The following is a 23,388-nucleotide window of genomic DNA, read 5'->3' on the forward strand; positions in this document are numbered from 1 at the left end:
AAGATCGGCCCCCTCCATTGGTACTGGTACCATCTCCAGTGAAATCAGTTTGGATGTCACAAAATATATTTTCCCAGGAATATCATTTAACATGTTCATCGTCATGGTAATTTTTGCATATCAATTTTTTGTTATCAATAAAATGTTTAAGCCTCGCTGTTCTCGAAGAGGTAATAAAGAAGACGTGATAGATATTATTGATAAAATTTTTTTTAATTAATGTAATTAGTATAAAACTTAGGAAGAAGCACTCGCCAAACGTAAAGTGCGTCACTTGGCACAAGTGCTTTATTGGGATTTCCGGTTTTCCACCTGTCTTTATGGCCACGTCCATGTGTCACTTTGCTTGCAACAGTACAACCTCTTCATTTCATCTGCACCCACTACGAGGAATACTTCGATCATCGGGCTATCGACTTGGTAAGTCGTGCGTTTGAATTAATCTTTGTATTTTCTAAGATAGTACTAAAAATATATTTCTTTCTATAGAAGTATTATTAATTAATAAATGAATCTTTTTAAGTTTCATTATGCTATAAATATATAATTTGAAAAATAGAACTATAATAATAATTATCTACACGCACGATATTATTATTCCATTTATTTTCATATTACATTTGAATTGAAATTGAATTAGCGCCATTTGATACCTGTATCATTTCGATTTGTTATTAGAGCTTATTAAATTTATATGTGAAGTTTAAATTATTCGATCAATGAAACTGATTTCTTTTAACTTTTTTTTAATATTTCAACATATTTTTCTCTTACATGTATAAGTATATAACGCTAAATAATTAGTGTTCTATTGATTTTGATTCTTATTTGACTAAAACTGCAAATGTCACTTCCTTTTGGCGTCATATTTCATTTAATTTAACACGATCGTTTAATGGTTTATTTATTTATTTCATCATCATTTATTTCATGATGATAAGTAAACAAGAATTATATCTAATTTTATTAATATTTTCAATTTAATTTATTTCGATTTTATATTCGTTAGCGATTTTTTATTGAGATCCGTAAGAGAAACTTGGTCTAGCGTAAAGAACGATGAATTCTATAAAAAAAAAAATAATAAAAAAAAGTAAAAAATGGATATATATATATATAGTGATGCATATCATTTACATATATATAGTAATCGTAGGCAAAAATTGCTACATCTATCACATGTCATATGTAGGTGAATTTTATTAACTTCTCTGATATTCCAGAAAATTTCAGGCTAGTTTGATAAAATAGTTGACCGGTGATGCTCGTGGCAGGCGGTGTACATATTAATTATTTGGGCGTAGTTAAATTTAGTCAAGTGTCATCAACATATACTTTGGTACTTAGCCAAGCGTTAAACGAGAAGGAGTCTTTTTTAGCATGATATAAAAAAAACTTATATTACATTATTGGATAAAGAAAACATTCGTAATTCGGGTCAGGTATTTTTACTTTCGTATGATTGTATCTTTGATTTTCTTTTTCTTTGGAATGTAATTTCGATTTCGGAATAATTTGGGAATGAGTGTATTTTGTAATAGGTAGTTCGCTAAATGAAAGACCATTTTACATTTACAATGTATTTGAAATATTTTAATATACCACAAAAATGTACTTTTTATTTTTGTCTGAAAATTCAGAAATCAAACAAGAATAACACTGATGTGACAAACAACCAGTTCCTCTCACACACAAGATCGCTCGTAATTCCTTGATGACTACTGCACAATAAGAGAGTCGTTTCGTTATGGTGTTTTAAAATACTTTTATTATATGAACGATAAATATGGTATGACTCGAAGTCTCGTTTATCCTCAGATTACGCAGTAAGTGCACACACCATGAAAAGAATTCTGGCAGATAATGTGTGTTCTCAACGGATTGAGATCGTTCTTTGTACATGTCCCTTTGAAAAAATTAAACCTCTGCCATCAAAAATAAGATAAGGGAATGCTAGGCGTTAGATTCGTGCCATACTTTTTGTCGTTATGTTCAGAAACGGTCTCGGCGAACCTGACGTAACAAGAGACTTCGTTTGCAATGAATAGAAATTTAATGTGTTTCTTTTTCCGGATGTCAGTAATATAAGTTTAATCTTCTTCTTCGTCGCCTGTGCCAGTTAACATGGCGATAAGACTTTGTGTATCGATGAAACCTTTGTCATCGATGTACATATGATCGTAGGATTCATCAACTTCCTTCGCGGTAAATTTGTCGCCGTAGGTCATCAAGGCGTGCCTCAGTCTGCAAAAATGATATTTCGATTTAATATTAATTGTTCTTTATCAAGTTTATCAACGACTTACCTTTCTCCATCGATTTTGCCATTCTCGTCAAAGGTACTGAAGGCATTTGTTACGACGTCATCGTCATCAGCGCCTAATAGAAAAACATTTTGATCAGTATATTCAAGAAGATTTTGTCTAATATTTTAGAAGATTTAACTTTTGTTTAATTACCTGATCCTGACATACGAACAGCGAATAGATTCAACAATTGGGTAAAGTTGATAGGTGCTGGTGCCTCATTGAGCATCTCATCGATTTCTTTGTCAGTGGCAAGACGACCGACCGAGTCGAAGGCCATACGCAGATCATTTTTACCGATGATACCATCCTTGTCATGGTCCATAAGCTGGAAAGCCTGTAGATCCAACCAAAGCAAATTATGTATGTTTGTTGGCAATTATCTTATCACTTTAAGACCCGAGTTTAGAGATTGACACAAATATGTCTCGTCTCGTTTGAATTGAAAATCCCTAACTTTCTACTAATTGGTCTATGAAAAAGAAAGTATGCTATTCGTTCGTCGTATCTTTCTTGACTTTTTTATTCGAGCAAACGTACCTCTTTGAACTCAGCGACCTGTTTCTGAGTGAACATAGAAAACACACTGGAACCGCTACGCTTAGCCCTTCGGCTACCGCGACTGCTCGCCCTTGCGGATCCAGATTCCTTAGGAGTACCAGTTGGGGTTGGTGGTTTTTCTTCAGCCGGTGCTGGCTCGGGTTCTGGAGGAGGAGGCGCCGGAGCTGCCTCTTCCTTCTTTTTGGTCTTCTTCTTCTTTTCCTTATCCGCCTAAAACGTATGATTTTCTTGTCGAAGTAAATACTCCTCCGTCACAATATTATGACTTCTTTGACAAATCAGTTTAATGTTTTTTACGTGAGACTAGTTTATGAGTTAAGATAATCGATTAAGTAAATCAATGTATTTATCATCATGAGAAGAGATCATCTTGAGATGATACCGACGCAACAAGTGGTCCCTCGTAATTTTATATATTCTCAAAAGTTTGTATCTTGTTCAACTGGAACTTGTTACACATGTAGAACGAAAACGGAGTACTTTGACCATAGATTTTGAATGAAACCAAGCGTTTCTTGAAACGTTTCTAAGATTAGACTCCATTTATTTGCTCGTTCTTGTATTTGTTTAATTTCAAAAGTGAGATATCGAATTAATTTCAAACTTATACGTACAAATATTGCCAATGTTTTGGTAAAATTAGAACGTAATGCATAATTTTGTTCTTATGCTTTTTAAAATATGTTGTAAATACCGTTTTATCACTATAGTACGAAAGGAGCTTTTTGTAATTGATAAATTTTAATTCTTCGATAGAAGTTATGACTCGATCCGAAAGTCGCTAGGGAAAATTCAAAAGGCATCGTTTGCTGATACTAAAAATAGAACCACCCTATTAGTAGTACTGTCGACATGAAGCCAAGACGTATATAGACCGATCGTCTCGACAGTGCGCCGCCTCTCGAGTTACGATCATTACATAATTCTGATATTTTTATAAACAGCCATACGTAGTTGAAGAAATACTTGTTCGTTTATTATAGATTAGTTTGACTCTATAAAATTTGTAGTAGAAACGAGTTCTTCTTTGAATGATCTTCCTATAACTTTTTATATGAAAGAGATGAAAACGATGTTATAATTGGAAATTTGTTTTAGGTTTGTCATTAATGTAACGACATCGTCATCGTCTTGACGAATTTGCTTAAAAAACATGAGAACAATGCGAAGAGCATGATACATGAAATATCTTAAGAATTCAGAGGAGTTATTAAGAAAAATATAAATCCTTATGACTTTTCAGGTAAAGATAAATAATAGATACACCATATTCTAAAGGCTAATCAAAAGATAAACGGAAGTGGCACCAAAGTATGAAATGGCGAACGGCCAAGAGTCTAACGGAGACCACTCTTGCACTCCATTAACACAATTCGTGAGCATGGAGGCTGCAAGCTGCACTCCATTCATCGATACGTCACTTGGCATATCATTTACGACACACACCGCGTAATCCATCGATCGATCATCCTCGTGGAATCCAACGTCGTTGTACGACACGTCTTGGCATCGATTCTTCGGCCACTAATCAAGCTATCACGTATAGAAAACATGTTGCGTTCTTCCTTGATCTTCCCGCAAGGTAGAAATATAAGTTTAAATATTATACTTCGCAAGAAATTCCATAAAAAATCCTTTTTTTTTCCGCGATTAAGTTTTACGGGTTGTAATGGTACCTCGTTAATAACACCGGTACCTACTTACCATATCTACAGTTGGTTTCTAAGAGGATTGTACGAGATGGTCACAACTAACCAACTGTCCGAATCATAGAGGTGAACTTGTCTAAGTAACTTTGGTGGATTCCCCCACCATCGTGTGCTGCTCGAGCAGGGGTGCCCAGCCCGGGTACAACGCCAACGCCTATCTGACCATATTTAGTGCGAGCCACCTCAAAATAGCGAACCTTTCGATGTTTCGACTAAAACAGTTTGCCGAGGACCGTAGGAACGGCGGCGCGACTGGTGCCTGTCTACCGCCCTCTTCTTTCGCGCTACCGGGATTTGCTTTTCAGAACGAAAATATAAGTCAAGGGTGCCCCTGGAAACGAACGAAGATAACGAATGACTCCATTACCCTTCGTATACGATCGATACGATCTACTACGTTTATACATCGATCAGGAAGAAACTTGGTTTCCTCTCTTTGACTTTCCGCACACCCGCCATTAGCAATATCTTGCGACTCCATATTGTTGATCAGCCTACTGGTTTATTTTGGTTCTCACGCGAAACTCTCCGATTTTTCTCTCGTGCGTACGCGATGGTTCTTCTCCGTACTTTTGTTTGATCATACGTAATACAGAACTTTTCGGCTGAATTCATTTTTAGTTTTTATTTACGGATTGGAGATGGCAAGATGAAAAAAAGGACTGTTCGACCTGTGTTGCGTCATGGATTACGGTTTTAGATTTATTTAAAAAGAAATATAATCTGTCGAAGTGGATGATAAATATCCTCTATGGTTTTGTTTTTTATTTATATTGCCATATGATAGAATTTTTATTTCAGCCAATTAAAGAATTGTAGTTTTTGATGATGATTCATTATTTTTGGCTTTCGTTTTCGATCTGTACTCCGATATCCAAAGCACGTGGATACCAAAAATAACTGCCCGATATTTGAGAGCCACGACATGCCACTGCACTTTCATGATATCGGGTAATCTATATACATTTTATTAACAATAAGTGATTAATATGGGTATTATGATCAAAGATTAAAATGGTCGTATAGCTTGATAAATATTAATTATAAAAAACTATCTAAAAGGATGCAACCCTAACACTGAAATTTACTACCATGCCCGATTTTATTCTTCATTATTTATAATGCCTACATTAATTTCTTAGTTCATAATATATATATATAATCATTTAAAGAAGATGAATGAAAAGTATCACATTATTTTCTTTTAATAAAATACCGTCATTTTCTTCCCAATCAATAAAAAGAACGATAATTTTTTTGGTGTCGGAATATAAGGATTACATAATATTATGTTTCCATCATGTCAAAGTACAAATAGTGAGAATTATTGTCGCTTCGACAAATATTTAAAATATTATACATATCGATCAAAACAAACGGTTCTGCGGGGCCTTCTTTTTATGAAATTTCGTTTCGTCAAAGCGAAATTCTTTCTTCCATTTATACATTGTCGTAAGCACATAGTCTTTGTTGATGCGCTTTTAAAAATATTTGAAGACTGGCTAAAATATATGAGTATAAACGTAAAATTCTATAATCTATGTTAATTACATTTTTTAGATAACAAACGGTAACGGAATGATTCGATTTTATATTGTATGTAATAACATTCTTCACATCTGAATCATACACTCACGCATACACACTTACTTCTTATCTCGGCCGAATTCAATCTTGGAATCCGATTTAGAAACTTCATAAGGTGACTGTGAACATTTGGCTGCACTTGGATGCTTTGAAAATCTGTTAATAAAAAAATATTGATATAAGGATCGATAAAAATCGATTTATTCTACATCATCTTTCTTGTAAATTCTCTTTCTCGTAAACTTGGCAATTTAATAAAAAATATTCAAACAATATAATTCGTACTTGCTGATAACTTCAGTAATTGTCGAGTTATTCGTTTGCATTTCATCCATCTCCTCATTTAATTCCGTCAACGTATTACAAGATTCGAAATAGGAACAAGAATTTGACGATGAACATACGGATTTGGTTGGGATTGTTGTGCCATGTTGCAGCAACGGCATGCACGCTGCACTTTGCTGCATTTTCGTCCACCATGCCCAGCCATCCGAACGATCGAGAGCTTTCCTTCAAATATCGTCACCGTATTTCGTTGATCGTTATCTTTTTAATTGGCAAAAGCGCTCTTCGAACGCTCATTATCAAACTTAATGCAAAAAACTGAATTTCTAATGAAATTTATCATTAAAGGATTATGGTTTTTAAAGTTTTATTGGAACATTTAATAAAGAACACTTGTAACTACTGCTGGAAGCTGTCCAGTTTATGTGAAAAATAAATTTTGCTGTCAAACAGGCGATCCATGTAAAGAATAAGTATGAAAAGTAGATGATAAAATACACGTCTCTGTGATCCTGTGGTTGTGTGTGCTCCAAGGTCCACGAACGAACTTGATCCTTGTCTGTACAACTAAAACAACAAAATATGAACTAAATATTTATACGATTATAAACAACGATAGTGTTCGCTTACCATATGAAATTATTGTCAATCGTAGTATTTAATCTGTAATGTAATTAAAGATATTATGCTACTGATAATAAAATATAATGATTTATACATACATTTCATTTTTAGTTGGCCGATTATTGCAAATGTTTGACATAAAACCAGTTTCTAAAATACGGCTATGAATATTTCTGTATTTACTGGAAGAATCATTCTTTCTGATTACAAATGCTTATACAAATATTTTATATGATTCACGTAATATTTGTTACTTACGTGCACCTGTTACAATCACATTTACATTTAATGTTTTTGCCTCTATAATTACAACCTTCAAAAAGTCGTTTTTTTCTTCTTTTTAATCGTCTCGTTATTATGTCTTTTTGATAATGTCTAATAAAAGATATTCATTAAATAATCTTTTTAATTAAAAATATTAAAATAAAGATACGTACGATAGATCATTACTCACACGACTTTGTCGATACAGTTTCGTATATAAAATGTAATGCATCGTAATAATTTAGGTATAAAATCAAAAGTTATAAATAGTTTCATCTTATTACAAACAGGTTGTAATTCTTCTTGACTATTAATCATTTCTATCCTCTTGTTTTTGATATGACGATTAATTTTCAGATCCAAGTAAGGTTATTTTATTAACATTCAAATTTTTGACAGATATCTAATGACATTTATGCAATTAACTGATAGTCAAATTTTATTTTTTCTCTAACAATAGGACAGATCTTTTCGATAATTCATAAAAATCATTGTTTATTGTTTCTTCGGTTTAAAAATCGTTCCTCAGATGACATACCGCCAGGTCCCACTTTCCTATGCAAAGGTCATCGTTCTCCTCTTCTCAAGACTCCCACCATACCCGTTTAAAGAAATAAGAAAGTACGAGGCGTTACCTTGACTGGCCACCGTTGTAAGTCTACAGTTTTCTACCGTATGTCGAACCATGTGAGTTAACGATTCAAAAGATCAATTTAAGACAAAGAAAATGCTATAAAAGATCTTTAATAATTATCGATAATGTGGTGGCTTTTTTTATTAAGTTATGGTGAGTGAAAGCGCTAATGTTCGTCGATATACAATATGATCGTTGTAAATTATCCTTCCTGATATATTATCAAAAATCATAATATATTAAAAATACACGCGAGGAACAGATTTAAAAATATTTATTCTGTTCAAGGTTTATTTCACTAGAATTATAAATTCGATGTAACTATTACTACTTTAACTAGATCTATTGCGAAAAAAGACAATATTTGGTTTTAAAACATTCCCATGTGTGTATACAGTGATATCAGGAAATGCACTCAAACTAGCAGCTTATATATCCGCTGGTGGCCTTCATGGAGAAGTCCGATTTGAACAAAAAACAGAGAATTCGATAAGAATTCGATTCGCTTTACAAACGACACTTCAATATCCAGATCAACAATGGTTCTGGTCTATTACACAATTTCCTGTCGACTACACAGTCATAGACGATCGATGCAGTCGCCGTCATCTTGGGGAAAGGTATTTGAAGTGTGCTTATATATTTTTGATTAAATATATTTCTTCAAGTTTTATAATCGATCTATTGCTCGTAGTATAATCGATCTGACGGATCTAGTTGGTCCATTGGAAATGCCTGGGAATGAAACAGGTTCTGTTGAAGTTCCAGGTGTAACTCTAACTGGCGAAAAGGGATTATGGGGTAAAGGTCTGTTACTAAAAGACTCCTATACGTCTAGAGTAATCTGTGCGTCTATCACGGTAATTCATGATATTTTTCTAAATAAAAATTTTCTTTTATGTTAAACAATTCTTTTAATAATCGCCGGACCTTAGGTTTTTGAGAAAAATACAGAGAAATTCGCCGAAGCTCGTTTTTATGGTCCAGTAGCTGGAACAGTTTGGTTTCGATGGCTTGGTGGTCAAGCTGGTGACAATATTACCGATACTATCATTTACGCCGATTTGTATCATGTCAATAACCAAAAGTTACAGATAGATTATACAGAACATCACTGGAAAATTTATGTGACTGATATTTTTAACATTGGCAAAGGTAAAAAATGAAATATATTTTCGTCTATATAAGTCAATTTTATTAAGTATATAATTATTTTTAATATGTTTTAGATAAATCAAGTTGCAATATACTTCAAACCGTTTTTGATCCAGACAATGCTGGTCCTGGTAAATCTATCGGTGACGTTGACACGCGTTTAGGTAAAATAAAAGTTGCCGTAAAACAGAGTCCAAAATACAAGACTTCTTATAGAGATCCAGAATTATCACTCCTACCGGCTGATCTTCTTGGACCACATCGATTATTGTACTTAGTTATTTTTCACCCGACGCACGACGACTCGTTTTTGGCTTGTGCCAAGATCAATCATCGCAAAGCGATTCTTGCCAAGTATGATTGGACGGAATATAGCTACATTTTTGTTTTGATATTAATATATATATTTAAATTTATCAATACTGTAATTTTCAGCATAGATCGTAGTAAAAAATAAAAAATACATGTTTCAGAACACTAATTAGCTCTCGTGGCATAAAGGGTGAGGTGACATTAAGCCAAGAGACTCCGTTTAATCCGACATGGATCAATATATCTCTGATACCAGTCAATTTAGAAACTAGACTGCGTTATGCTACCAAAGTAGCATATTACAGGATACACGAACTACCGCCTGAACCAGCTAAGTTTTTAGAAGATGTCGGAGAACCATGTTTGACGACTAAAAATATGTACAATCCGACTAAGATCGACGAAAAGACAGTACCACCAGCAGGTTTAGGAACTCAGGATCAATATAGCATTGGTGATTTGTCAGGAAAGCTTCAAGGTCGCAAGGAAGGATCTTATCATACTGATATTTTACCTGGAAGTGCAAAATTGCATGGTATCTATTGGGACGTATATCTGCCACTGTCAGGGATTCATAGTATCGTTCATCGATCTCTTGTGATTCACAAGTAAGATAATATATTGGAATAATAGGTTCTCGATATAAAATTAGTTAATAATTTTGCTTTTATTTTTTTTTTGTTTTTAATAAGGTATAATGAAACTGATAATAAGGGTATAATACCGTGGGTATGTGGTACTTTCGCTCTTCATTTACCACAAAATGCAGGACAAATGCCTATGTTTACGGCACAAGTGGTTTTTAGATATCCGATAGTAGGAAAAATAATATTTCGTCAACCAAAGAACAATCCTGAAGCTGATACAACTATTATAATTGAAAATCTAGTTCATGCTGATGGTAGTGCATTGAATAACTCAGCCGAGCATAGGTAGTAGATGTTAGATAAACGTGAAAGTAAAATATATGGTAGAGATCGTAGTATGGATCGTTTTCAGATGGATGGTACATGATAATCCTCCTGGAAAAGATTATTATAATTGGACTGGCAGGTGTCTAAGCGCTGGTGCCCCTTATAATCCTCACAAAGTAATGATTATAAAATTAATTATCTTCAAAGAAATTTTACAAATAACAAATAATCAGAAGCATAAATATTTACTAGATCGACTGGGATCCAAATCAAACGGAATATTGTTCAACAGTTGAAGTCTCGCTATGTCGATTGGGTGATCTCACGAGACATGGAAAACTCGAAATCGCTGGGAAAAAGCTCTATGGACCTCTACTAACTCGAAAGCTTTTCACAGATACGATGTTGCCACTTTCTGGACGAAATAGTATTTTAGGAAAGAGTTTAGTAATTTACGATGATCATGGACCAGTCGCAAGAGGAGAAAGACTCGCTTGTTCGATGTAAATCAAAGAAAAATTTCATTGATTCATATAAGATTATTAAAATTAAACTTCAGTAAAATATTTCCTACAGAATCGGTGGATTATATAGATTAAAAGCAATTGCTAAAGATTGGTTTGGTAATGGTGAACCTGTTAATATAAGAGGAAAATTGGAGTTCATTCAACAAAGCGAATACGATGTCACGGACATTGAAATTAATCTTGAAGGACTTGGTGGAAAAATGAGCGGATATCACATACACATGGTAATGTATTTCAATATAGTTTTTAAAAGAAATAATATTGATATTTTTAATGTTTTAAATATTTTATAATCGCAGACTCCGGTAGAAATCGATTTAGAATTCCCTTGTGAAGCTACATCTTTATATAATTACTGGAATCCGTTGGGTGTAAATTCTAGTAACATTCCAGGCTCTAAAGAAGGTACATCGGATCAATATGAAATGGGAGATCTTAGCGGAAAATTTGGTACTCTAGATAACAGAAAAAAATATACAACGAGTTATAACGACACCTTGCTTCCATTGTTCGGACCTAGAAGCATTTTTGGTCACAGTGTAGTAATTCATAAAAAAGACAAAAATTTAAGGTAAAATATTAGGAGCAAAAGAGTATACATAATAACATTATTTATTATTGTAGATGGGCTTGTTCTACGATAGAAAGAGGATATGCACCATCTGAAGCGGTAGAATTACGAGCAATTGCTTCGTTTCATCATCCACAAGGTTTTGCATACGGTTACGTTAAAATGGTAATATAATATTTATTATTAAATATAAGTTAGAATCTTAATAAATAAATTAAAATATAATCATTATTGTAGTCACAACTGGCATATAAAGATGGTAGCCAAAGTGAGACAGTGATTGAAGTGAAGCTACGACATCCGGGAAATCATGATCGTAATATTGTAAAAACATAACATTATTTTTCTTTTCTTTATTCTGAAAAGTATATTTCACATATATAATATGTATAATATGTGAGTTTCTTTATTTAACAGACAAGGAATCACAATTGGGCTATATACGTTAATCCTGTTGGAGTGGATGCGGCTGTAAAAGTAAAAGATACTAGATGTGTCGCAGGTGGATACACATGGAATCCTTATTTTACTCAATTAGCAGATCCTTTGAACGTAAAATTATTTGTATTTTTCTTTTTCATACATCGCTGATTATCTAAGCGTATTAAATAACAACAATAATTCGAAACAGGAAGATCTATACAGACAAGAGTGTGGTCCTGATTTGCCTTTAAGATGTCAAGTAGGAGACATTTCATCTCGTTTGGGACCAATCAATATAGGAACGGAAAGACGAGTTTTCACAGATCCAAATTTTCCATTAGATGGACCAGTTTCTGCGATGGGAAAATCGATCGTTATTATGGACAGAGATTTTGGAAGTAACAGATTTGCTTGCGCTAATATCGAACCGGACAACGATATAGTAAAATATGCAAATATAAGAAAACCACCTCGTTTTGTCGTGTAGATATATTTTATAAAAAAAGAAGCAATTCAAAGCAATAATTATTTTTAAAAATTTGCTATATTTTCTTTTTATTTTTTCTTTTAGAGCACAATTCTTAGAAGATGTAAGAAAAGTAATGGGTATTCCTGAATGGATGTTATCTATTGATAATAGAAAAACTAAAATATTACACAATGGAGCTTGTATTCAATTTTTGATACACTTTAAAGGTTTGTATCTATTTGCTTTTTGTTCGGAGATGTTATTTTATATATATATTTTTTTTGATATTTAGGTCCAATAGCCAATAAATTAGAACAGGATTTCAGTAAATTAATGTCGACTGGGAAATTAGAAGCTCCGAGTTTATATATACCTGGATATATACAGACAAAAAGAAAAGCAACATTGGGGCATCGGCAATGCGGAGTACGAGATCCTAATGATAAAAGTATGAAAAATAATTAGTATTTTATCATTTATTCCACATCAATTGATAATAATTAAATGGTTTCAGATTTTAATTTGTTTAAAAGCGGTTCCATTTCCCGCGCATCAAGATTGCTTACAATACTCCTACTAGTCTTTGTAAATAGACTAATTTAATATAAAATAAAAATGTTTGTTATGATCTCATTTATCTATATACTTTTTTATAAATTCAATATTCGATAATGTAAAAAAAAAGATAAAGATTATATTTCGCGCCACGTTAGTGTGAATTATTGTTTCGATTGATTGTTACAATCGATAGTAACATTGACCAATCCGCTTCAAGTAACCTAGCGATTCATTTCAGAACATAACCTACTTTGTACTAAACAATAGTAATAGTATGTAAACGTAAAAAAAAACAGTGAGCACGTGGGGATATGAACGGTTTTAACAAATAATAAGTCAGTCTATCGTTGGATCCCGATGACTAAGTATCGTGTAATGAGATAGTGAACAGTAATAGTGATTATCGTAGTAAATAATAGGTAAGATAAATTTATAAATAAATAAATATATATATATATAATTAAATATATTTTACGACTAAAATATTTTATATACGATGATAAAATATATTTATTAATTACTTGTAATAAAGCCAAAGAGCGATGTCAAGTGGCGATTGTTAGAAACTCGAGGCGTAGATTTTTGTCGATGAGACGAAACATATATTAGTTTAGAAATTAAAGTTTCAAATTGATACAAATTATATCAACAGTTATCAAACGAAAGACTCCATTATAATGTACGTCTTTACAAAACAATCTTTCACATAAAAACATATTTTATAAACAGATTTTTTACTTGATAATTTTTTATATTATCAATTTGAAACTATAATTTACTCGTTTCACCGATCGAAATTATTGCCTTGAGTTTTCAGCGATCGCCACTTGTGTCGTTGTATATTGTTTAAATAATGGTAAATATGTATGTATATGTATATATATTTGTATTAAACAAAAATAAAAATACAAATATAAGCAAAACTATAAGAAAACATGCATTCTTTAATCGAAAATATAGGTATGTAAATAAAGTTATTTATTAAAGTTTTATTTATTCTATTTAATATTAGTTATTTACTAATTATTTAAACATATTTATATTAAATTATTTCATTAAGAGAATTATATGCCTTGAAAAGATATTAAGATATGGAAAAATTTACCCATCTGCCATAAAGTTGTTTGATTTGTAACTTTTAAAATCATGATTAAATTTAATTTTTTAGTAATAAATTCACTATAAATAATAATGTTTATCCTCTATTTAATAAATGATAACAATTATATTGTTATCATACACATTATTGAAGACAATGATATTCATATAACAATAATAGTTATTGCATTATAGGCCAGTGTAAATATATGGCAATATCAATATTAATATATAATTGACATTGCATTATATAACAACTATCTTATTAATATCTTCGAAGGCATTTATAATACTCAATATATGTACTCCAGCTACAGATATTAGACTGAGGCACAGGTGATATATTACAAGAAATGGAAAATTTTTAATGCATGCAATTACATATGTTTTTAAAAGATTCAACACTTCCGTTAAACATGGTATAATGTTTTTGAAAAGTATTAGTTTCGAAAATATTGAACGCAAATATATCTATAAAGAGGCACCTTATAATTTTTTTGTCATAAAAATATTTGTCGTATTTAGTTTATGTGAAATTATATTTTGTTTATTTTTGAAGATGAACTTGTTTATTTTTGTAATAAATAAAATCTTAAAAACCTCACTATAAAAATAACTTTGTTATATATTGCGTTCATTACTTATATACAAAATGTTACCATGATTATTATTTTTTATGTTATTCTTCTTAATTTTCTTCTCAGTTTAGAGTATATTTTATAGACTTTAATATGTCTGCATATATAAACTATTATATGTTTAATGTACCATTTTTATTATTATGTGTTTATAATAAATTAGTATATATTATTCAATATAATTAATATGAATAGGCTCTATAAAACAATGTTTCTTTTATCCTGGAAGTATTGTTTATCTATTTCTTGCATACTGGTTCATTTGTTAATAATAATCATCATTTCTATGGTCAATTATGTTTTGTAAGATTATATATATATATATATTTATTTATTTATTTATTTATTTTATAGATCACTTCTAGGGTTATGCGTTATTCGCAACAATGTAAAAGTAATATGTCTTTATAGATGAAATATTTACTCTGTATCTAAGATATCTGTACAATGAGACATAAGATTATTCTATAATATGTTCTGTACAAAATTGATGATAAAGTAAGAGAAATCGTTATTGAATATATGTATACATAGACCAGTTCTTTCTACAGATTATTTGTTTAAAAATAAATACTGGAAACAATATCTTGTTTAGTACATGAAAGTATAAATACTAATATATGTAAAAATATTTAGAAATTTAGAGTAAGTAAATAATTCATTGCTGTATTAGGAACATAATACAAATAAATAATACCACAGCAACAACTGAAAAAAATTATAAATTTGATGTAATAGATATCTTAAATAATCTACATATCTTTTGTAGATTTAAATGTCTATATTCCAACTTGCATAATTCATAATTGTACTAAATTTCCATATAATAACAAATGTTTTGCTTTATGTATAGTAGTTTTACCATACAAAAATTATGAAGCATAGTGCTATTCTCTGTAGAAACAGCTTATATAGCTGTATGAAAATATGTCTAATGTTAAAAAAAAATAGCACACTAATTTTGGTCGTAATAAGAAGATACATTGCATTTATATAATGATTTATCACTTGGATTGTAAATTTTCTTCTTCATCATCGCTATAATCATCGCTTAGATATTGGGTACTTTGTGAAAATTCGTAGCGTCCAGTCTTTTTTGGTGGAGGACTATAAATGCATAATATTTTTTATTACTTTAGATTCATAAAAGACTTATATATAATAAACTATATTACATGCATTAATTAATTGATTGAAAAACATTGTAATGTTGTAATGTACCTTGTTTGATCCTCATCGTTGTTGCTACTATTACTACTATTTGGACTGCCATCTCTTTTTGGACTTGCTGGAGGTGAAAGTGCTTGCATCAAACGTCCTTTACTTTCATTCCAAATTGTTGACTGCAAAAAAAGAAAAAGTTAAAAGTAGAATTAATCACTCATCTATTTTTCAAGACTAGCACTTGTTTTTCATTGTTCTGTCAGTATGTAATATATATTAATATGATAGAAGTACTATAATAAATACCAAATTTGTTCTGAAATATTTTATTTTATTTTTACATACACAATGGTATGCAACGAAATTGAAATAAGAGATCTTCAAAGGTGTAATTTTTCAAAATCATTATTCATCTAGGAATAAAAGAGAATTCATTTGTATTGTTATATAGAACATTTTTTATTCCTTTTGTGAACATGCTTTATATTGAATTATTAAGATAAAATACAAAATAATTAACAGGAAAATTCCTCCATAAATACTACCCACCAATCTTCCTTCCCTTCCGAATAATAAAAGAAATGCATCAATAAAGTCTCGTGATTTTTCTTCCCATTTACTAATCATGTCCATACGTTTTTCACCTATATTTTCCATTACTCGTTTACCCTTATCTTTGAGGTCATCAAATTTATTTTGCAATCGAAATTTCTTTTCCTGAAATTACAATGTCTTAAAATGAAGCACAATGTAACTAAAGGTGCTTTTTCATAATTTTAGTTCAAAAAACTTGAACTACTAGAATCAGAAACTTCAAAATATATTAATGCTCCTTGTAGATGACTTACATTAAGGAAAGAAACATTGAGTTCTTTGGCACTGTAACCCCGTGCTAAATTTCTTCTTACATAAATATCATAATCTTTAACAATTCTTGCAACAATATCTGATGTAGATACTCCTTCTGTTCTTTGTGTAGCTACAAACATACCTTTAGCTTTTAATGCAGCATAAACATCTGAACCATCATCTGTCATGTAAGGTATGTCATCATGTGCTACAAAATCGATCTATAAAAACAAATGATTACAACTTTGATATGGATGATATAGAACATGTATTACACATATGATTTTTACTTTATACAATTAATAGGAATTCTTTCTTGTAATAAATAAAACATACTTTATGTTTCTTAATGAAATCATCATCTATTTCCCATGGAGCATCCCTTACTACTTCATCCACGTAACGACAATGTCTTACTGCATCATATCTTTCAGCATCTGTCATAACAGTTCTTCCTTTCTTGCTATGTGTTAATTCATCGTTGCAAACTATAAAATAAAAAATGAATAAAGAATTATAATAATCTTTAAATTCTTTAAAAAATTGTAAATAGAATTGAAGATCTCACCTCCAACAATGAGATATACATTTGGAAATATATTTTTAGCTTGTAATAATTGTCGAGCATGTCCTTGATGAAACAGGTCATATATACCGTCAGCATATACTCTAACCCTTCTGGGTGCTAAAAAATATATCATGTTATAAAATACTGTAATGATATAGTATAATTATAAAAGTACAACTATAATGATAATGTTGTTAAAGTTATAACATGCAAGTAATAAATGTCATTACATAAATATTTTTATAAGCCAACCTTTTCCACTACGTGCCATTCTTAATGTAATTTGAGTATTATAATCACTTGCATCTCTCTCAGCAATTGCTTCTGGATCATCACTGAATGGAGCCTCTTTACAAATTGACTGAAATAAATTTAGATATAATTTCTAATTTATTTCAATAATAATATAACTTAGATTTTTAATTTGAAGTAATTCAAATTTGAAAATTTCTGCAGATTATAAATTATAGAATTTGTTATATTAATATTCTAACTTATATGCTTATTAAAAATTTCATATTGTAGTTTTAGATTTTTATATGCATTTGATTATTATAATTATGTTTATGTGACCATTACATTTTTTATTCCCTCAAGACATTATATCTACCAATTTATCATTTTTTAAAACAAATAATTCACTTCATTTTACACATAAAATAGAATGTTTGATGAAGTTTATCAATATTAATGAATGTTTAATCAAAGTGTAACAAAAATATATTTAGACTTCTACCACTTGTAAAGTTTTCTTACTTGACATTTATTTATGTCAATATTATGTCATGTTCACAATGTTATCAGTTGATATTGAGTTATATGCTTTCTGTTGACTAAATAAGACATGGTACATGTGATTTTAGTTATAAATAGTGTCAGTGGTATTAAGAACATGTGTATGCGCGTACGCGCGCGCGCGCGTGATATATGTAAACACATACAAATTGATTATATATTATCAATTGTTAATATCAATCTATATATAAAAATCATTTTATATTTTAGAATATGAAATTGAATGTTCTAAATTGATTAAAAACAATGTTATATATGTATAGAGTATCGTATAGTATTATTAAATATAATTTATATCTTTATAAATAGATAAAAGACTTAAATAGTCACATGTTTAGTGGAATGTTATTTAAGAAATTTATTACTTACAGGATTGATGGGGGAATTTTCTCTAGAAGAAGACGTACTTTCTCCATTATGATTATTTGTATGTGATACAGAGTTCAACATAGTTTCCTCTCTACAGCGCTTCCTTGACATGATTTTATAATAGCAACTTTAAACCCATGAAGTGTCCTTTACACTAGAATTAAATACACACATACATTCATTTATAAATTATATATGACATGTTAAAAATATATATGAATTAATAAAAAATTATAATGATAAAGGCATTAGTTCTACACTTATTAAAAATAGTAAATGGAAAAAAATTTACTAGTACATGTTACGTACAAAGCTGTGTTTACTAGTACATGTTACATACAAAGATATATATATATAGGTATATATTTAATTTGAATAAAACAGATATGTGTTTCTATCTACGATTGAATTGTTTATATAATGGCATACCTGTGCACACATGCAGGACACACATATATTATATTTTGTGCACAAATAAATTCGTACACAAAAAGGAGAGCCATGAATATGTATAGTGACACCACTGGAAAATATATCTAATATGTTGAATTTATTTAAAATTTATATATATACAGTGCTATAAAAAATTTTACACTTTTTCAAATCGGATAATTGTATTCCTAATTATACCAAAAGTTTTAGATATAGAAAAATTAGTGTACTATACAAAGTATGTGAAAAATGAAAAAAAAAGAGAATGTTTTTTTATTATAACAGTGATACAAAATATAATATAAGCAATCTAAAATATTTTTTATTAAAAACATTTATAGAAAATGAATACACTTGACAAAAACTAAAAAAACTTATTTTATATTTTTTATCATTGTAAAATAAAGGTAGAAAAAAGAATCTTTTGTGTTATGCTTTCTATATATAGTACATTAATATCTCTATATCTACTTAAATTTCAAAGTTTTTTGTTTAATCGCTATACATAGAAATAATTATTTCAAAACATGACTAGATACTTTTGTGACCAATTGTAAGTATACTTATATCTGTCAAATATAGATTTACAGGATTATATTCTCTACAAAAACATATATATATAATATTATAAATAATTCCATACAGACATAAACCTGTGATGCAAAAGAACAATATAGACTTGCATTGTATATATTGGTGATAGGCTTTATATATCATATAAAACGTTTAATTTATATATGTATCTTTTATTTTTTATTAAATTTTTTCATATACTCATTTACAATTGTTTACTTTGCTATAACAAACAGATTCTATATTGATGAATCATCAGTATGAATTTTAAAATGACTAAGATGTTATCCTATTTGAATTTGTTACCAAAATATGTTTCTTTTATATTTTTTATTTGGAATAATTTTTAAAGTTATGCATATATAGTTTTAATGATACAAACATGACGCGTAACTTCAAGGAAAACGAATGAAAACAAAAATCAAACCGTTAGGAATAAAAGAACAATGCAGCAGCAGCACATTGAAAGATAGCTATGATACTTGCACATTTAACGGTTATGTATCGTATTATATGATTATCGTATAGAATTTTTTCAATGATCACAATTCAGTCTCGTCGAAACCAACGAAAATTTGTATGTATATAACTATACTAACCTTTTCACGCCCTAATTTTCTGTCTTCTAATTTGTTGTGTCCGATAAATTTTGACTATGTACGCAAAATTTTTATAAAACGTGAAGCGTTCAAAGCAATTTCTTCGAGTATATTATTAAAAAGGGTTGCCACAGATACTTTTTACGTGATTCATTGAAATTCGTGTATTTTTTAACGGAATTTTAAGTTCCAATTTTATTGTTGCTCCATGATAGATCAACAGCTGACCTAGCAGACGTCAGTAACAACGCTTGTCGTGGATGTATATACATATACTACGAAATATTCGTGTTGAGGCAGGGGCGGAATAACGGTACTATGAACCTAGGGAGGGGGGGGGGAAGTCGTAAAACAAAGTACTGTTTAGCAGACACTCTCTTTCTCTCACTCTATGCAGATATTAGAAACTTGAAATGTTTCAATCCAGGTAAAATATTTGTTTATCCATTAATATTAGATTTTACTGATAGAGGAAAGAACATCCGAGAAGAAAGAAAGTAACTTTCAAAAATATAAGTGTGTATATATATATTTATATATAATAGATTGTCCCTAACTACATTACCCTATGATATGCATGATAGTCTTTTTTACATCGCAAAACAGACATTTTGTAAAACGGAGCGCAATGAATGAAATTACATCCTTGCTTAGGAATGTAGATATCATTTGCCGATGATACAAATGGTGTCACGTGATCGAAAGAGCATATCAAACCGGCCAGCATTTCTCTTTTATTTAACTTAATGTTTTCTTTCTTTGTTTTTTAATTCATAAAAAGCATATATGATGAAAGAGTTATTTTTGTGACTGCATTTATACGCGTTTTGGTGTTCTCGAAAATGAAATGTATTTTTATAATAAATATCGTTCGAAATGTTTTAATATCATCAAACACTGATAAACTATCGTTGCTTTGGTCATAATAAAAAAATGTAGATAAACTAATTGGTAAAAGTAATATTAAAACTGCATGTTAACCACGCCCATATCTATGTATATACGATATGATATATATGTATATACACACACACACACACACACACTGACACAACACAGGTGCATTCTTTTTAACAGGATTAACCCTTTTTTTGCGAAAGCATTGCGCCGACCGATACAATCCTACGTGAAATATCACTTGTTTATGTTCTCTTATATTTTAGCTGTGTTGGATATAGTAAGGTTTGATTTCTATTTGAAAACACAATCAAACAGTAGAGATTGATTAAAGTTAAAAAATTGTGCATAAGATTATGTCTTGTTCTGTTGAAAGCATTATAAGTAATATGCATTATCTTTGCATTAGGTTAAGTTATCATTGTTTATTATTAGTTATTAGATAAAAATAAATATCATAGTTATTTAAACTGTTTTGAATTCACCAATGTATGTAACATATCCTAGAAGTTATTTTGTAACGAATTCTTATTCTATCGACTATAATTTATGCATAATAGTCGTTTGTCAGTCAACTAGAGCATGCTGTTCTTCGAAAGTCGCGTTTTTTTTATCCGAATTAAAATGTAACGTTCTAGTTGGCAAATAATCAGAGATTTATTTATTAATACACAACGTTATTAGCTTAATGTGACTTCATAGTAATAATAATCTGATATGTCTATAATCTCGCATTCTGTTGAATACGATTTAAAAAAAGAACAGACCTCATGATTTTTGGTAGGTTATCTAAACATAACATTTATGATTCGCTGATAAAATAAGCCGGTGTTATTACGAATGCGAGATTGTGTTGATTTGAACATTCCTGGCTTTTTTATTTGGAATTAATCGCAGGATAACGTACGATTTTTAATTCAACTTCATCATTGTATAATAACAGCAAATTACATAATAGTAATTTCTTTTCAGTCTAAAGCATAAAGATAAGATGGATATTCGACGATAGTAATTAATAAAGTCTATTCAATTAGAAATTATTTCAGCAAACATTAAGCAGCACATTTAAAACACGATTTTCCGGCAAATTCTGATGGCATGTGAAACAAAGGATAATTTTTCGTATTACCTTTTGAAAATTGCCGCGAGCTTTGCCACGAACTCTGGTGACGAATATCACTACTTGCGCTTTTGGGATTTCTATAGGTCGAGCATGCGTTTGCGTTGAATTAAACTTTTTGCCAGATCGAAGCAAAGTCGAATAGTAGTGCGTTAGTGCTGTCAAATCTGTTGTCGCTGATAATAATAATTCTCCTTCGAGTTCGTCCGGCGTTATCGAATTCAGCCGAAAAATTACGAGCGCACATAAGAAACTTCATTCGTATACTTCATTCGACTGTCGACGCGTGCGACAGCAACACGATACGCTCCGTCTTTCTCTATGTTTTCTCTCTCTTGCTCTTTTGCGGCCGGAGAAGGGAACAACGATGACGTAAGATCGGATGATCGTATACGTCATGGATGTAGGATTCCACGTGCGCGCGTCTATAAATTTGAACGGAAAAGATCATCGCCCCATAAAATCAATCATTTCATGAATTTCTCGTACATTTGCATTTCAAGGATTTCGTCTGTTCGATGTCTAGTGCTGTAGATTTCTCATTCATTACATAGAATGTTTTTTACTATTACAATTACGTGATAAAGAATGCAAAAAAAGATTATAATCGAAATTTTTTATGTACTTTGAATAATTCGAATTAGTAATCTTTATTCTTATTATCATCATACCGTTTTAGCTTTCTTTTTTTGCTTCTTCACGTAGCTTTTGTAATTTATATTTTTATTATTCTGTAAACGATGTTAGATAATATAACTTGTATCATCATTTTGTTTCTTATTTTTTATTTTATTATTCCTACGTTCAGTCGAAAAATATTTTTGCCCGTTTCTTACCGTTCGTTTTTTGTAAATGAAGAGCGTATAAATATGTGTGTGTATGTATTTATCCATATTATTCATACATATATTCATCGCTTATATTAAATAATTAATTAATGCAATTTTATTAATGTGAATAATATATATCAGGTCATGAATATATACATATATTCATGGCATGATGTATTTGTGTCATTAATCTTGTCACCGAAAAAAAATTTCATCGTCCATGCATCAACTTTTTCTTTCGTTTATGTACCTACCGAAAATTGTATTATTTGCATCATTAATCATTTATATTATAGCGTTTTTAAAATTCGAAGAAAGAAGATATCCTCTGTCTCTTTCTCTATATGTTATAAGTATCTATTTATACTTAATAAGAAATATTTAAAATTCAAGTTAATTATATATGTACATGATTAGATGCTTTTTTTCATACTTAGTTACAATATGGTCTTACGTAAACAATTTTAATGGAGATTTTTTTGTCCATATCAATTTTTTGTTTGGTATTTCTATGCAGTAATTAAATTGAGATATGTGCAATTATAATTATATGCGTT

The 23,388-nt window shown here is 30.3% G+C and overlaps 4 protein-coding genes across 5 annotated transcripts; 1 reads left to right on the top strand and 3 right to left on the bottom strand.

Annotated features, from left to right (window-relative positions):
- Positions 1-3: 3 nt before the first annotated feature.
- LOC122630023 lies at positions 4-18,520 on the top strand. Of its 2 annotated transcripts, XM_043814037.1 has the most exons (20): positions 4-106; positions 230-420; positions 8,368-8,590; positions 8,665-8,830; positions 8,906-9,125; positions 9,200-9,479; positions 9,599-10,045; positions 10,130-10,369; positions 10,437-10,527; positions 10,604-10,854; positions 10,928-11,102; positions 11,178-11,449; positions 11,503-11,614; positions 11,687-11,773; positions 11,867-12,001; positions 12,081-12,355; positions 12,444-12,568; positions 12,634-12,789; positions 12,856-13,318; positions 18,383-18,520. In XM_043814037.1, exons 1-19 carry the CDS (start codon positions 54-56, stop codon positions 12,942-12,944), a joined length of 3,588 nt encoding a protein of 1,195 aa, XP_043669972.1. In that variant the 5' UTR covers positions 4-53; the 3' UTR covers positions 12,945-13,318; positions 18,383-18,520. The 2 variants fall into 2 exon arrangements, with proteins under 2 accessions (XP_043669972.1, XP_043669973.1); XM_043814038.1 differs by lacking the exons at positions 4-106; positions 230-420 and adding an exon at positions 7,703-8,123.
- On the bottom strand, positions 1,565-4,709 carry LOC122630032 (myosin regulatory light chain 2). Its single transcript, XM_043814052.1, has 5 exons — positions 4,572-4,709; positions 2,847-3,077; positions 2,460-2,643; positions 2,307-2,379; positions 1,565-2,244 (listed from the first exon to the last, which is right to left on the bottom strand). Exons 1-5 carry the CDS (start codon positions 4,572-4,574, stop codon positions 2,091-2,093), a joined length of 645 nt encoding a protein of 214 aa, XP_043669987.1. The 5' UTR covers positions 4,575-4,709; the 3' UTR covers positions 1,565-2,090.
- Positions 6,148-7,654, bottom strand: LOC122630034. Its single transcript, XM_043814054.1, has 6 exons — positions 7,527-7,654; positions 7,331-7,447; positions 7,171-7,254; positions 7,079-7,111; positions 6,449-7,015; positions 6,148-6,319 (listed from the first exon to the last, which is right to left on the bottom strand). The coding sequence occupies exons 1-5, from the start codon at positions 7,652-7,654 to the stop codon at positions 6,808-6,810; spliced, it is 570 nt and encodes a 189-aa protein (XP_043669989.1). The 3' UTR covers positions 6,148-6,319; positions 6,449-6,807.
- Positions 14,954-18,520, bottom strand: LOC122630028 (choline-phosphate cytidylyltransferase A-like). The gene is made up of 8 exons (XM_043814046.1): positions 18,381-18,520; positions 17,469-17,577; positions 17,217-17,333; positions 16,985-17,136; positions 16,648-16,869; positions 16,349-16,516; positions 15,857-15,978; positions 14,954-15,742 (listed from the first exon to the last, which is right to left on the bottom strand). The coding sequence occupies exons 1-8, from the start codon at positions 18,489-18,491 to the stop codon at positions 15,640-15,642; spliced, it is 1,104 nt and encodes a 367-aa protein (XP_043669981.1). The 5' UTR covers positions 18,492-18,520; the 3' UTR covers positions 14,954-15,639.
- Positions 18,521-23,388: the final 4,868 nt, after the last annotated feature.

This window comes from Vespula pensylvanica, chromosome 6 (assembly GCF_014466175.1).
Source record: "Vespula pensylvanica isolate Volc-1 chromosome 6, ASM1446617v1, whole genome shotgun sequence".
NCBI lineage: Eukaryota > Metazoa > Arthropoda > Insecta > Hymenoptera > Vespidae > Vespula > Vespula pensylvanica.

Coding starts and splice junctions, on each gene's coding strand:
- LOC122630023 (XM_043814037.1), top strand. CDS start 54: ATGTCACAAAATATATTTTCCCAGGAATATCATTTAACATGTTCATCG. Junction 107..229: donor TTAACATGTTCATCGTCATG/GTAATTTTTGCA, acceptor TAATGTAATTAG/TATAAAACTTAGGAAGAAGC. Junction 12,790..12,855: donor ACGAGATCCTAATGATAAAA/GTATGAAAAATA, acceptor AAATGGTTTCAG/ATTTTAATTTGTTTAAAAGC.
- LOC122630032 (XM_043814052.1), bottom strand. Junction 2,644..2,846: donor AGGTCGCTGAGTTCAAAGAG/GTACGTTTGCTC, acceptor TTGGATCTACAG/GCTTTCCAGCTTATGGACCA. Junction 2,380..2,459: donor TGTTCGTATGTCAGGATCAG/GTAATTAAACAA, acceptor TTTTTCTATTAG/GCGCTGATGACGATGACGTC.
- LOC122630034 (XM_043814054.1), bottom strand. CDS start 7,654: ATGATTAATAGTCAAGAAGAATTACAACCTGTTTGTAATAAGATGAAA. Junction 7,448..7,526: donor AACTGTATCGACAAAGTCGT/GTGAGTAATGAT, acceptor ATCTTTTATTAG/ACATTATCAAAAAGACATAA. Junction 7,112..7,170: donor CGGCCAACTAAAAATGAAAT/GTATGTATAAAT, acceptor ATTACATTACAG/ATTAAATACTACGATTGACA.
- LOC122630028 (XM_043814046.1), bottom strand. CDS start 18,491: ATGTCAAGGAAGCGCTGTAGAGAGGAAACTATGTTGAACTCTGTATCA. Junction 17,334..17,468: donor AATGGCACGTAGTGGAAAAG/GTTGGCTTATAA, acceptor TATATTTTTTAG/CACCCAGAAGGGTTAGAGTA. Junction 15,743..15,856: donor AACGATGAGGATCAAACAAG/GTACATTACAAC, acceptor ATGCATTTATAG/TCCTCCACCAAAAAAGACTG.